At 36.3% G+C, this 14,661-nt stretch overlaps 3 protein-coding genes across 5 annotated transcripts; 1 reads left to right on the forward strand and 2 right to left on the reverse strand.

The window, feature by feature from the left end:
* Nucleotides 1-1,585: 1,585 nt before the first annotated feature.
* Nucleotides 1,586-5,148, reverse strand: LOC145213528 (phosphorylated adapter RNA export protein-like). Its single transcript, XM_080081841.1, has 6 exons — nt 4,797-5,148; nt 4,309-4,399; nt 3,291-3,547; nt 2,733-2,856; nt 2,418-2,498; nt 1,586-2,256 (listed from the first exon to the last, which is right to left on the reverse strand). The coding sequence occupies exons 1-6, from the start codon at nt 5,096-5,098 to the stop codon at nt 1,993-1,995; spliced, it is 1,119 nt and encodes a 372-aa protein (XP_079937967.1). The 5' UTR covers nt 5,099-5,148; the 3' UTR covers nt 1,586-1,992.
* LOC145213529 (adenosine 5'-monophosphoramidase HINT3-like) lies at nt 5,132-6,452 on the reverse strand. Its single transcript, XM_080081842.1, has one exon. The coding sequence runs from the start codon at nt 6,037-6,039 to the stop codon at nt 5,533-5,535; it is 507 nt and encodes a 168-aa protein (XP_079937968.1). The 5' UTR covers nt 6,040-6,452; the 3' UTR covers nt 5,132-5,532.
* Nucleotides 6,453-9,460: 3,008 nt separating this feature from the next.
* On the forward strand, nt 9,461-13,922 carry LOC145215179 (uncharacterized). Of its 3 annotated transcripts, XM_080083833.1 has the most exons (6): nt 9,461-9,598; nt 9,987-10,015; nt 10,655-10,855; nt 11,881-11,964; nt 12,076-12,198; nt 13,753-13,922. In XM_080083833.1, the coding sequence occupies exons 1-6, from the start codon at nt 9,523-9,525 to the stop codon at nt 13,813-13,815; spliced, it is 576 nt and encodes a 191-aa protein (XP_079939959.1). In that variant the 5' UTR covers nt 9,461-9,522; the 3' UTR covers nt 13,816-13,922. The 3 variants fall into 3 exon arrangements, with proteins under 3 accessions (XP_079939959.1, XP_079939957.1, XP_079939958.1); XM_080083831.1 differs by having other exon boundaries at nt 11,881-12,198; XM_080083832.1 differs by having other exon boundaries at nt 10,655-10,819; nt 11,881-12,198.
* The last annotated feature ends 739 nt before the right edge of the window (nt 13,923-14,661 follow it).

Genomic DNA, 14,661 nt, shown 5'->3' on the forward strand with positions numbered 1-14,661 from the left:
AATCGAGCAAAGTGCACTAAAACCAGAAAACGTTTAAAAACATGTAGGCTACTGCCCATAACCTAAATAAAATAACTGTAACGTTATAAATAAAGAATAAAGTGGTAAAAAAACTGACTGGGATTGGGCATTATCGTTCAACTTTAGTGGTTTATGGAAACCGTCAATCACCTGCCAGCTCAAGCGTGACACACGAGCAGGGCGTTGCAGGTAGCAGATAATTTATTAACACGAGACGAGGAAATGACACATCAGGGGTTTTGCTTTGCAATAAGCTTTTCCTCGAATAGCACGTGTAAACTTACGGTTGTGACCAGTGTTTTTTAAGGTGTTTTGGGGGGACCGAAACGGTCCCCCAAATTTCTCCAGCGGTTTCCCAAAATTTGCCAGTAGCCTAATAAATAATTCGTTTAAGCAAATATGGCTGTTTTTTGGTATTTAAATGAAACACTTGCGGTCTCTTGAAACTACAGCGGTCACCCAAACCAAACCTTAAAAAAAACCTGGTTGTGACTTTCGTGTTAAAAGGTCATTACCCGGGACAAAGTTTAAAAAAATTGCAAACAGTGTTGGCAAAGATGTTAGTATGGTTATGATATTTTTAAAACCTCATTTTTGCAAAAGGTTGTTTTTTTGTTTAAAGTAGATTACCAGTGTTATACAACTTATCCTGTAAATAAAAATTATTTCGCAGGTTTGAATGAGAGACATTCGTTGCGGCTAACATAAAAAACAAAGCTTTTGAACTAATCACCAGCATAGTTTTTTTTTTCAATGCAAATTAAACAGGAAAGTTGTTAATCGATCACACTCAAAAATGACAAAAGCCAATATCCTAAATCAGTAGTTCTCAAACTGTGCGTCGCGACGCCCTGGTGCGTCGTTTCAATTTTCCAAGGGCGTCGCAGAATAGTTCTGTTTCGTGGCTTTTTGTTGTTGTATCAATAAACACAACTTTGATAATAAGTTTCCTCATTAACTTTTATTTGCTGGTGCGTCGCAAGTCCAGAAAACTTTTCCAGGGGCGTCGCAACAAAAAAAAGTTTGAGAACCACTGTCCTAAATAACCATACCTTTATCGCCCGCTAGCGGCACAAAACTATAATAGAATGTATACGAATATACCGGAATACCCCAACCATGTTTCGTGAAGGCTTCAACAAAGTTGGGCGGCTATGACAGCTTAGTGAAATACAATAATTTAAAATTCAAAACTTTCTAACGAATATTTAACGAAGCTTTTCCTGCCCGAAACCGATATTTTTTTAAGTAACGAAGTTGGTTTGTCGAAAACAACAATTCACACAGAATTCTACGGGATGAACGGTTGTATGCAACAAAGTAACCTACACCCCGAGTACCTTCCTTCGTACAAAGTAAAATTACGACAAAAAACGGTAATATCGATTTTATAAACTGAAACCCGAAACCGGGCCGATTCACATTGATGGTCAATCAGACGACTCTGGTCCATACGCAACATTACCAGAAAAAGTTCTTTCATCCAGCTGCTGACATGTCTTATTTTATGTTGATGAAAACACTGTGATCAGCATATACGTCCAACCTACCTTAAAGTCTTACGCACTTCACACTGCGACTTTATTTGGACGAATCTGCAACGAATATCTCACCAAAAACATGTTACCTGCCATTTTGGGATGTTTGTTGTATTAAATGTACAACTTTTTTGTGTTTACAATCAAAAAAGAACTTTAAACGGTCGTTAAGAATATTCAGTACATAAAGTTGTTTGAACCATTTTACTGCAAACGTTCCAGGGAAAGTTGTAACTTCACCGAATATTTGGAAGTTGAACTAAGTTGGCAAAAGAATACTGACACAAAATTGGACCAAGCAGAGGAACTGAAACCGAATCCAAGTGAACAGGAACCGGTTTCGAATAAACCGGAACCGGATCCACGTCACTGTTGCCTCCTGAACCGGAAGTATAAACAGAAGCCTTCAAATTTCAACCTGAAATTAAAATTTTCATCCGAACGTCTCCACCGCATCAACAGCCGCCAATTCGTCATCGATGACATCATGCTGTGGTGCGTTGTCGTCACCCATATCCATGACGTCACCACCACCGACGGAGGTGGACGTACAGGGCGCCATCGAGTGGTCGGTGTTCATTGAGGGGCTGTTTTGTGGGGTTTCCCCTACATCCTGTGGTCTCGTTTGTTGTTTTTTGACTTGTTTGGATGCAAGCCATTGTTCCTTTTCGCGTAAGGATTCCGCCTCAAATACTTTCTGTTTGTGTATTTTGGATTAGACACAGTTAACCTAGAGTTTCGTATAATTCCTTTTTTGTTAAAAAAACACATTTTTTTTGTAAAATGTTTTTTTTAAATAAAATGTAAGCTCATGCAAGTTGATGTTGTTGCAAGAAAACTTTTACAACTTTTACTCACATTTATCGCACTCTGGTCGAGATCTTTGTCACTTCTCACTAAATGTAAAAATGTACCACCAGGTGTCCTCCTTCTGTGGCCCTAATAGTTTAACAAAAAAGGTAATTAAATTTACACACGGAAAATTTCACACTTCATAGCAAACACTGACAAAATTGATGAAATGTGCTTCAGTTAAATCTTATCTACTGCATTTTCTTGTTTTGTGACAAATCTGTCATAACTTCCCATATTATTAACAAGAATATTTTTAAAGTTTGACTTTTGTTTGTCTCGTTCCCATACAATTGAATTACACACAGGAATGTTGCCTACCTGTAATGTCATCAAACCTCCATTCAATTCCAATGCAGCAGTTTTCTCAAACAAAAATAACGACTTTTTATTCCCGATAGTTGAAACAAGGGCTCTTATAAGGTCTTTCTTTTTTTCCCACAATCTAAAAAAACATGAATCATGGAAAGTTTTTTTTTAAATGGAGATAGTAAAAGGTATTTTTCTCAAATGTACTATACATAAGTCATAAATTTAAAAATTGTACCAAATGTAGTGGTCAGTATGTTGTTGTTTTTAAATGATGTTTTATTCCTATTCATTTTAAATTTTAAGAAAACTTTGATTGAGTCAATGATAGCATTGGTCTAAATGTTAAAACCCATGTACATGTAGCATGCTACAGTGAATAATGTATTTATTACATGTGTCACACCCCACATTTGTGAAAACAACTCTTTCTTGTAGTCGTCTACAACAAACATACTTAGACAAAGAATTGATGCCCAAAGTTCAACAAATTTTAGTCAGCAAGAACTAGCTCAATGTTCTGAATATATATGTTTGTTTTTTTTCAAGCCAAATAGGTAAAATACAAACCTGAATGCTATTTCCTCTGCTACTTTTTCCTCAGAGTCACCCACTGAAATCTCATATCTCTTATTTAACGTAACTTTTTGCCCTGGTTGATAAGTTGGCACTTGTCCTGGTTTTCTCTTCTTTTGTCTTTTTCGCTTTAAGTTTTGTTTTTTCCCTTCATTCTGCTGGACAACAGTGTGTTCATGTTTTTGCATGTGTCGCCTCTCGATCAAATAATTCTCCATTTCTTGTTCAATTGGCACCTCTGCTTCTTTTTCCTGCAACCATAAAGAGTAATAAAATTGAATGTTGGATCAAAGATCTTCAGGATTAACACCTTCCAAGCCAGTAGTGATGGGATGATACCAGGTTTTGGAGCGAGTATCGATACCGAGTACGAGTACCACATGTATATACCTTCGATACCGAGTACTTAAGTAAAGTGTTGTACTTAGTTGTATATCACTCGCTAATTTATCTGCCATGGTCGGGGTACAGGCGTGCACACACACATGCCGAAAAATGTAATCTCCACGTGATAGCGAAAAAGATATACGTAAACTGGCGGAACTTTTTTCCAATTTTGTGCTGTCCGAAGCAAATATTGGCATAAAGTTTCCTGTATTCTTATGGTGTAAATCGGCCTTTGGTACTCGCACGTTGGTATCGAAAACTGAGACAAAAAATTTCGATACCGAGTACGAGTATCGATACCACTGAAATCGTTCGATACCGAGTACCGGGTACCCGTCCCATCACTACAAGCCAGTCTTGCTGTGACATAGAGAATGGGTTAATAGCAACAATTTGGCACAATCCGATTAAATTTAACTAGCTATTAACCAGATCGTTTTTTAACTAATGATATACTATAATTTTTATTCAAAATGCAATAAAATACAAAGATAACTGTAAGATAGCAATCAACTTATTGCAAGATTATGTCATGGGTTCGAATCCCACTGCAGGCTAGATTTTGTATTACGCTTTTAATAGGACTGACCTACTATGCACACAATTAGCATTGAAATATACTCACATCAATTTGTTCCTCTTCATCAGAGCTCCATGAGGGATCCAATTCTTTTCTATCTTTGTATGCGAGTTCCAAAGAAAAAGATTCAGGTCCCCTGCAATCAGAAATTCACAAATCAACTTAGAATTTACAGACATCTACATGGCTACAAAAAATGAAAAACAAAATGGCTATAAAAAATGTTTACTTATGCAAAAATTCCTATGGAAAAAATCTTGTGTGTCATAAAAAGAGAGTTTTAACATAATAAACTGCCTCCACAACAAGTCATATTTTTAGTGATTTACACCAGGGCATCTTATAAATTAGGTGGGTAGTACAAACTAAGTCGCAGAGTACATCAGATTACATGGGTGGATGAAAAAATGTCTTTTATTTTCAAAAGTAATGTGAAAAAGAAGAAAAGTCAAGAAATTCTGATTTAACCACTAAGGTAGTATTCTAGAATCTAAGGTAGTATTATTTTGCAATGATTTTGATGAACAACTTACCTTGACATGAAATGCTTCATCCCCACAGTTCCTAAAGTGTTTGAAATATCATTGGACGATTGATCAGCTAATACAGATCCCCAAATATTTTTAGCTTTTCGCCTTCCAGGCTGACTTATTCCATTTGACGAAGGAGGATTGGGTGCTTTTGAGGCGACAGATGTGAATGAATTGTCTGAAATACGCATTCGTTTACCAGAGCACCCATCGCTTGAATCATCACTGATTTGCCCCTCCTCATCAGAAGAGGAGTCAAGTTTCTTCCCAGGAACAGTTCTATATGAGGACTCAGCAGTTGCCATTGTTATGTTCAGATTTTAACTAACATGTTTAAGTCTGTAATGAGAATAAGTGCATGAGGTATTATGAGGTAAATATTCTTGGATAGATAGTAAACAAGATAAACTTAATAAATAAGTTGTTGCTGCCAGGCATAATATTAAATTTATAGAGCTCTTCTGGCAATTGTATATCATACCGACATTTGGACATCCTATACAGGTCGCCTTCATCAGGGTAAATAACACTGAATAGACACGCATAGTACAGTGCACGATAAACCAAGATAAAGTTAAAATGAAGAAAAATTGCAACAAACACTGATACATGCTAAAATTTATACATTTGTACAGTGATATATAAAATATGCATCATATGATACCTAAAAGACGTTATGTGTGTGTTAATAAAGATAATGAAACTTGCATATTTAAATACAAATATGATAATGCTGAAATCACGCCTTCACTTGTTTAGTTTTCTTTCTAATAGTCTCAATTAGTTGTGCTGGAGTTACAAAGAACCACGAATCTTCTTTGTATTTTCTTGACGTTATTTCTGAGGCAGGATAAAGAACATGAAGGTGCAAATGTTCCTCACTAATAAAAGGTGGGTAGTGGAACCCAAATCGCGCATCATTCATAGAAACTTCTTCGTTGCTAAACCATCCACAAGACTCCAAAAATTCTTTACCAAAGTCAAGCATTTGAAGGATTAGATTAATATGGTTATTATCTGTTGAGAGTGTTTTAGGGTTACCAACATGCCAGCGAGGTATAACAAGGTAATGATGCTCGATTGTAGGTCTGTGGTCCTTTATTACAGCCAGGGTTTCATTAAACCTTAACACTTCACGAACATTTTTATGTTCATGTTCATTGGCTTCTGATGGATTATTCAGTTCTTTGACTATTGCACAAAAGTCACAGTTAGCTTCATAGTCTTTTTGACCTTCCGTGTCCATTGTTGTTTACAGATAGTTTGTCGCACAAAACAGATACAAAGTTTTCTCTGCATTATAATACAGTACAGCTGGCAAAATAGTGATAAAAAGTAGGGTTAAAATATTTAACAAAACAATCCACAATAATAAAAGCAAACTGAAAAGAGATAAAATATAATTTGCTACAATACAAATAGTACATGAAATGTATCAAGTCAGAATACACCAGAAAGATAATTGCATAATTTAATTAAAAACTAGCTATGTTTTCTAACAAAAAAATGAACTGAAAAACAACATATTAGCACAAAAGATACCAAGTGTTAAACAAAGTGTTACAAAGCTTGAATTAGTAGTAGTATTAGTAGTAGATTTAATACATGTTGACATTTATTGCATGATATGGCTTAATTTACAAAAATAAATCACTAAATTTCACGAGGTTTGTAGTTTTTTAATCAATGTTTCAGGGGAAAGAAAATACCACGAGTTTTCTTTAAACAAATTTGAGTTTACAAAGCTCATGTTCGAGAAAGGACTGATAATATGCAAATGCAAGTGTTCAACACTGATAAATGGAGGCATACGAAATCCAAATCGCACTTCTTGTTTTTCCAAACCCAACTCAGTTACATATGACAAAGCAAAATCATACATTTCTTGCACAAAATTTGCATGTTCTTTTCCTTGCAAAGTTTTGGGGTTAGAGATATGGTTTCTTGGTACAACAAGGTAATGGTGTTCTGCTGCAGGTTTTATGTCACTAAAAATCGCAAAAGTTCCATTGTACTTCAGTATTTTAGTGTCCTTCGAATTTTCGTCGCTTTCAAGGCTTTGTAGAACTTTGCAAAACACGCATTCCCGAGGCGTTGATGACCACAGGTTTCCCATTTAAAGTTTAGGCAACTTTTACATCAATGCCTACGTTAATAGCAACATATCAAAAAGCCCCCAAAACAGAAATTGCACAACGTTATCAAAAAACGTTTGGCCTTATGGCTTGGGAGTTGGGACCTTGGGTTATATTATAATAATTAATAATTTGAAAATCAACAAATTTTTGACAACAAAAAGGTCAATGTAAAAGCCCTGCAGCAAAATCAACTTTTCATGTGCAATATTTGTTTCATTCTTTTAATTTCATTAAAATCTACACAACTTTCGTAAGTTTCAGCATTCTTAAATAAAAAAATAATTAATTCGCCACGCTTCATTAGTCACAAAAACATCATGAGCGAACCCCGGATTTCCGAATATTCGGATAAATATTAGGTAAAAATTAAAAATGTCCAGTTAAATTTAAAAACTAATCAATAACATTTGTAATATAAAGTTCAAAACCAATTTAAAACAAGTTTTCGTTTTTTAAAATCATTAATTTTTTTGGTGGAATAACTAAAAAGAAAACCTGACATCGAGTAGTTTTTATTTTTTAAATTTAGTTTTGTTAATTTATATTTGACGGAATATAAGGTGTTCGACCTAAAACAACAGCAAAGCGGCCAGCAGAAGCCGCAAGTTTGCAATTTGGGGTAAATTATTTTAAAGCCCATTCTTATGAAATATAGGAAAGGTCGCTGATGACGCATTGTGACGTCACACACGATCTCAAAATAACTGAAGACACGAGTTGAAGATTAAGTTCACGGAAGTGTATGACAAGTTAATTAAAGCAGATATGCAAATTATGAATCAATAAATTATTACCTAAATTTGATCCTATTACGGTGATCAATATTATGCGTGAAAGTAATGGTTCAATTTAAAGCACACCATGCAGAAAGGAACGAAACGAAATAACGCTATACGTATTGTACAGTTAATTTATCGTATTTATTCGATTGTAGGCCGTGGCTTATAATTTTTTTTACCCTAAAGTTTGTGTAGCTTACATAAACGAGGGCGGCTCGCTTAAAAATGCCATACCGATGTTATTTCCACACCTACTTTTTGTTTATTTCGCGTAAATAATAATATTTTACATTTTGGCTTTGCGCGTTAAAATACTCTCTGCTGGGTACGATAATTTGCCTTTCTAACAATTGTTGACAAATAGCTGTACTATATAGCAACAAAAGAAGTGTTAGAAGACAATCATATTTATCAGTTGTAAAGTGCGGCTTACAATCGAGGGCGCCTTACCTTTGAATAAAACCAGTATTTATTTTCTGGTATTTACAACTATTTACCGAACAAATAAAAAAGCAACATCACAATAAGCAATGTCGGATGGTTATTACGTCACATAACATTCATAATTTAAAACTAAACAGATAACTTCAAACCAATGTAGCTGAGTTCTCTGGTAATAAATTATCCTCCAAGTCCGTGTATAGCGCTCTAAGAATGTCGTTGAACCTTTCAATTATTGTTATGGAGCGACGATTTTCAGCAACTCTGCAATGTTATTTGGACGAAATGCCAGAATAAAAATAACGTCTTTTTGTTCTGTTCCAGTACACTGGTCGTGGGTATAGGAACTTTTATTTTATGTGCGTTCAAGGGGAATGGATTTTAACACAAATGCTTATTAACGTGATGTCAGCAACCTCTAATTCCGGGTCGTGGATTCCATTTTTTCCCCAAAGTTGGCGCAGTTTGGGAATAATGAAGTGAACAGTCGGTTATGTAGTTGGTCCCTCGGGATCGCAATCAACCCGAGAACATTGTCGCATTAATAATTCCGCACCAAATGAGGGGCTTGAAAACACCAGAGAGGTCGATGGTCGTGCCTTGGGACGCAGCAGAAAGGTGATCAATATAAAGAAGTGTTTTCAAACAGCAGATAATTCATCTCAGATCCATTTCCCGCGTCGCAGAAAGGTGGAATGGTTCATGGAGCCTCTTGACAACTGACGACTCGCGACGTGATGTATTAAGTCAGGTCGGCAGCACTTTGAGAATTTGATCGATTATTAAGATTACGTCTTAAAGACCGCTTCCTCCGCTCACCGCTAATTTGCCGCCTATAAAAGGGAAAACCTGATGCTTGTTACTCGCATTTCGTTGAGTTGGCTGGCCAACGTGCATGGACAGTGCGTATTCTGTCTCTTTGTTGTAAAGGCGTGTATTACAGTTAGATAAAGAATTTTAAATGAGAAGAAATGGCGATAGGCAAACATTATGTAAATTTAATGTTATATTGGGCGTGTATATCCAACAATATATCGACTTATCGTGACCGCAACGCAAGTTTATCTTAGGGGGAAAGAGTTTTCGGAAGGCACGCACATGTTGACATTAATTTTAAACAAAAAATTATTCTTGAAATGTCCGGATTGGGGTCGATCAAAGCACTGTACTGACATATTCTGGCGTTTGCATGTACTCAGGAAAATATCTCATGTAGCAAAATAATATAATTAGTATATAGATCGATGTTGATTGAAATTATTATAATTTATATCGATGAAAACTTTACGTGTTTTTCTGCTTTAAGGTAGTTGTGCTGCATAGAAACAATTGTTTACAAGCAGATTAGAGTTTTAGCTTTGCATTAAAAGGATGTCACCTCAAAAAGTGTTCGTTCTCAGTTTAATTCTGACTATTTCATTTGCCAACGGAGACCCTCCTACTTCAGGTAAGTTAAAAAAAGCTTGTGTTTGAAAATCATTGAGTTTAAGGTGGTCTTGAAATCTGTGTATAAAAGTTCCTATCAATGAAATTAGCGCAAAACCCGTGAAATATAAACTGGTAAATGCGGGCAAACTAGTAAACATGATGAAATGTAAATTTAACTTCTGCATCAAAATAATTATATAATATGAACTTACAGTGCAGTGGCTTGCTGGCAACTGAATTTAAAGTCGATTGCATTTCAGCTTTAATCAAAATTTGCTAAAAGCATTTCTTAGTTGCGTTCTACAACAAAAATACACTTTAAATTTGTATACTACCATATGCTGGCCAAATAGTGTCACAAAAAATTTAAAGTTTTTCACCCACTTAAATTTAAAATTGCTTTTTAGGTTTATATGATGAAAGTCACGACCAAACGGTAAGTTACGAAAATTTGATTAAACTTCCCAATGTTCCTCAATAGAAAAAATATATGCTTTTGTAGGGAATTGCATTTGAGCGCAAATAAATCATCAATTTCAATAAAATAACTTTGAGTTTTAGAAATCGTATGATTCCGTGTTTACATCACAATCCACATGACTTTATTGGCCGCAGTCCCACAGCCTTTTTCGGGCGTTGAAATTTAATTAGCACAAAGTATTTTTAAAACTAGTTTTGCATTCGTGAGATGCTTTATTTGAGGCTAAGACTTGGAATTCGAACACGGCGTTAAATAATCTTGTCGAAGAAACTATTATCTAAATCAGTGGTCGGCAACCGCCGGTCCGCGAGAAGTACGTTACCGGGCCGTATAAGTTTTCAGGTTAAATGCTATTAAACTTTTTGCCCATGTTTTTCGGGGATGATAAACTAATTTAGGCGTTTTTATTGCTAAATATATGTAGTTTTTTTGAAGACCGGTCCGCGATAAAATTTTAGTTTCAAAAACGGTCCGCAGTGCAAGAAAGGTTGCCGACCACTGATTTAAATTACTAAAACTTTTGCTGTATTAAAACATTACAGAAATACAGCCGATGTTTTTGCAAATTTAAAGCGCAGATATTTTGTTTTTTAGGTGACAAGTTCAGACGGAGGCCGAGGAACTTACATAATTTCTGACGGTTATTTGTACCCGGAAATGGAAGCCTTTCTGAAGGCAGTAGGGCAGGATGACGGACAAGTGCAACGACGATCAGCTCGATTCGACAATTCATTTATACTCAAACGCGAACTAGACAACGTAGGAATAATCACGTTAAAATTGCGACTGCTACAAGTAACTTTTATCACATGTTTGACTTTACTTTATAAGTTGGACTTAATGTTTAGCTCAGTGGTGGCTGACTTAGTGTGCACGGACCCCCGGACGAGCAAGCGTTAAGCTCAAGGGCTGCGGACAGTGACGTAGGCAGCCAAAAGGTTTGGGAGGGGCCAAATAATTTGATGTCTTATCCAACTTTTTGCTAACGCTCGGCGTGCTTTTACCAAAAACGTGACTTGCCAAACTCTGGTTGGACGGGACAGCCAAACGCTTTATTGATTTATTCCATGTCTGCATAAATAAATAAAAAAAGTATTTCGGCCTACAACTTGGTGACAAATATCATTTTTGGTAATTTATATATTCCTTTGACAGTTGAGAGACAAAACCACAATGATGAGGGAAGAAACTACAGTAAATTTAAGTTTATCAATGTACAACTTTGAAAATTTGGGAGGGGCCATGGCCCCTTTGGTCCCTCCCTGGCTACGCCACTGGCTGCGGAGTTGCACATAATACACAATAGGAAATTCCATGTTTTCATAAAGTTTTTGAAACATGTTCTCAAGGCATTCAACAGTTAAATAGGGAGACAAGTTTTTTTTTCAAATTCTACGTCTGTAGAATCAGAACCTCATAAAGGTATAATTTATAAACAAAGGGATAAAACTGAAACTAGCAATGTTTCAAAATGATTGAGCACTACTTAAATATATGGTAATACTTGTAATAGGGATACTTGTGACACAACAAAGTTATAAGCCTATATACTGCAGTACATTGGTCGACAACCGCCGGTCCGTATATTGTTTCAGGTTAAATTCTCTAAGCCAATTTGCACATGTATCCCGGGGATAATAAACTAAATGATGCGTTTTCATTGCTAAATATTTGTAGTTTTTTGAAGGCCGGTCCGCGATAAAAATTATAGTTTCAAAAACGGTCCGCAGAAGAAAAAAGGTTGCCGACCCCTGCTGCATTTGTTTTTGTTTTCAAAAATGCATGTTTCATTTTTAATATTTAATTCGATTACTTCACAGTTGCTGAAGCACATAGAAATCGGACTCGCCTCATCTTACGAATCGGATGAGCAAGCTACTGGAGCGGATGAGGCCGTGGAACAGGTGGGGGATTTGGGTCGGCAAAATATGAAAAGATTTCGAGTTCCGTCGATCATCAAACGTTACAACGTTCCCTCCATCATCAAGCGATATCACGTTCCTTCTATTTTAAAGCGAATGAATGTTCCGTCCATAATTAAGAAGAAGCTGATGATACCAGCTGTGATCAAAAGGCAATTTGCTTACAATCCATCGATCTTTAAGCGCTATGACATCACAAGCGGCGACAATGAAAAGGTGACATTGTTTTGGAGTAGATAGACTAATTAGAAAGCAATGTCCGCGTATAGCCAAAGCACGGGAAAAACTGTTGAGCATAAAATCAAATATTAACCGTGAAATAATTATACAGGCCACTAATAGTGCTCACGAAGTTAATCGTCACTTAAAAATCAATATGTTGGACAAAAACGAATGTGGGCAGAGCGTGCATGTCAATGTTTTTCACAATATAGTGTGTTTAGGGAGCATGCTGTGTATACCCGCGAAAAAATCGGAGCCCGAAACGTTTGGCCAGTTGCGAAGTGGTTCACAATCTTTCTAATCGTGTAAAATCTACTTAATCTCATAAAACTTCTTTTCAAATCAATTAACATCGCAAACTATGACGTCAGAGAAAAATGCAAAAAAAAAATAGAGTTAGAATTTTCTGTGAGAGGTTGCCTTGTCCGTAGGCGCCGAGTTTTACAAAAATGCAAGGTGGCGGACATAAAATATGACGTCACTTTATTTGACGTCACTAAAGCGTGCAACCACAAGAACTCAAATTCAAAGACAAATAAACGTTTCATAGAAATAACGTTTAATTCGCAAATGCAACACGTTGCTGTAACGTTTATCATTGGTTTAGCAACGTTTAAAAAACTGTTTCGTTCAGTTAACCTTATATAACAACACATTTGCATTGTACACAACAATGGCCCATTCACTGGCAGACAATTGTGTTTTTGTCGTCATAAACAAAGCACTAACAGGTTGCAGTTTTAAGCCACGTTTTGTGTCTGTATCGCCAGCACGTTTGTTTTAAAGCAAAATTGTTGCTAATTTTCTTCAGATTTGACGATATTTCGTATGTAACCGCTACAAACTAACCAAAATATCCACGGTGGCCGCCACCGTGCTTTAAAAACCCAAGGTGGCGGCGCCACCCCGCCACCGCCTACTCGGCACCTATGGCCTTGTCGTTGTTGTAAGCTGTTGTGTTAAAGCGTTTTATTATCGAGCTAAAATGCCGTCAAGTCCACTTGTAGCCACGTCGCCGTCATAAACAGCCTCTTCGTGCATGGCTTAATCGATGTTACCCACATTTAAATGGAAACGATTGAATTGTTACAAAACGAATACGGATACGGATTATTGCGTCCTTTGATCGTAAAAAAAGGTCCGAGGATGAAACATAATAGCGCAAACAACAAGACTGCCTTTCTATATGACAGAAATCCAAAGAAATACCATACATAAGTATTACAAGTAAGTCTGAGCTGTAAGCAAGCCTATACTCATTTAAACCCGAATTTGGCCCGACGTAGGCCCAAAAAATCCTAAAATTACAAAACAAATGAGTGTGAACTCAGCACGAGTTAAGCTTGTTTTTTTTCAAACAAAAAACTTAACCTCAAATCCGGCCTAAAAATCTCAAGTCGACTTACAATTCTAATGTGAGTTTGCTGATAGTTTTTTTTTTTGATTGATCTAATATTTAAATCGTCATCTAATATTGCTAGAAATACTTTTGCTCCACAAACTCGACGCTACATGATGATGTCGTAACAATGCATATTTTGTTTTCAGAAGAGTCAAGGTCAGGTCGAGAATGTGAAAGAGGACACCGAGGAGTACTACGCCATCCAGTGATCGCCCCCCCCCCAAAAAAAAACATTGTCCACGTGTTGATTTGTATAAAACATTGTGTTTCAATGCCGTGTCGACCAAATAAATGATTTTGTCAAATTCTAATGCAACATCGGTGTGAGATAAAAACTTTTAAGACTGGTTGACGAGCGAGTTGTGAGCACTCGAGCGAAACACTTGTTTAGCCAGGAATAATATCAGATTTATTTCTTAAAATTATGCAAATTGTTTTCAATTCTCTTCTAGGAAAGAAGAGCAATCTCAATGAGTTTCAAAGCTTTTCAAGAGATGCTTGTTCGTTTGCCCTCTTTACACATACAATTAGGTTGAGGTCATGCCCCAGGCCCGATTTTTGTTTTACATTAATCTCGAGATAGACCTAAAAGTGAAATTTACCAAAGTGAAATTACAGCAGGAAGATGGTTGAGTGTGAAGTCCAAAATCGAGTCATTTTTTCGTAAACATTTGCCAATGAACAAAAAGCCTGTGTAGTATTAACGGAAGTACAATCTGAGAATTGATAAGTCGCTTTTCGTATTTGGAGATTTAAGTTTGAAACTCTGGTACAGTTAGTAATTATCCTGTAAACTTATTTTGGGAGTGATCTGGCCACTATGTTTAAATCGGGTTTTAAGACAGTAAAAAGAGTACCGTCATTTAGTTGACGAACACAAAACACTGTAAAGACGTGCACATACATATGTGTGAATGTAATGTTCTTATTTTCCCATAAGCAGAGGCGAACCGGGCTCTTTTACCAGCCTCAAGCAATTATGACTTTGATTTCCCATATACTGTTGTGACTCCTGGCTTCAAAGCTGAAGTTGTAATATTAAAATGCTTACATTT

This window comes from Phallusia mammillata, chromosome 2 (assembly GCF_965637545.1).
Source record: "Phallusia mammillata chromosome 2, kaPhaMamm4.hap1.1, whole genome shotgun sequence".
NCBI lineage: Eukaryota > Metazoa > Chordata > Ascidiacea > Phlebobranchia > Ascidiidae > Phallusia > Phallusia mammillata.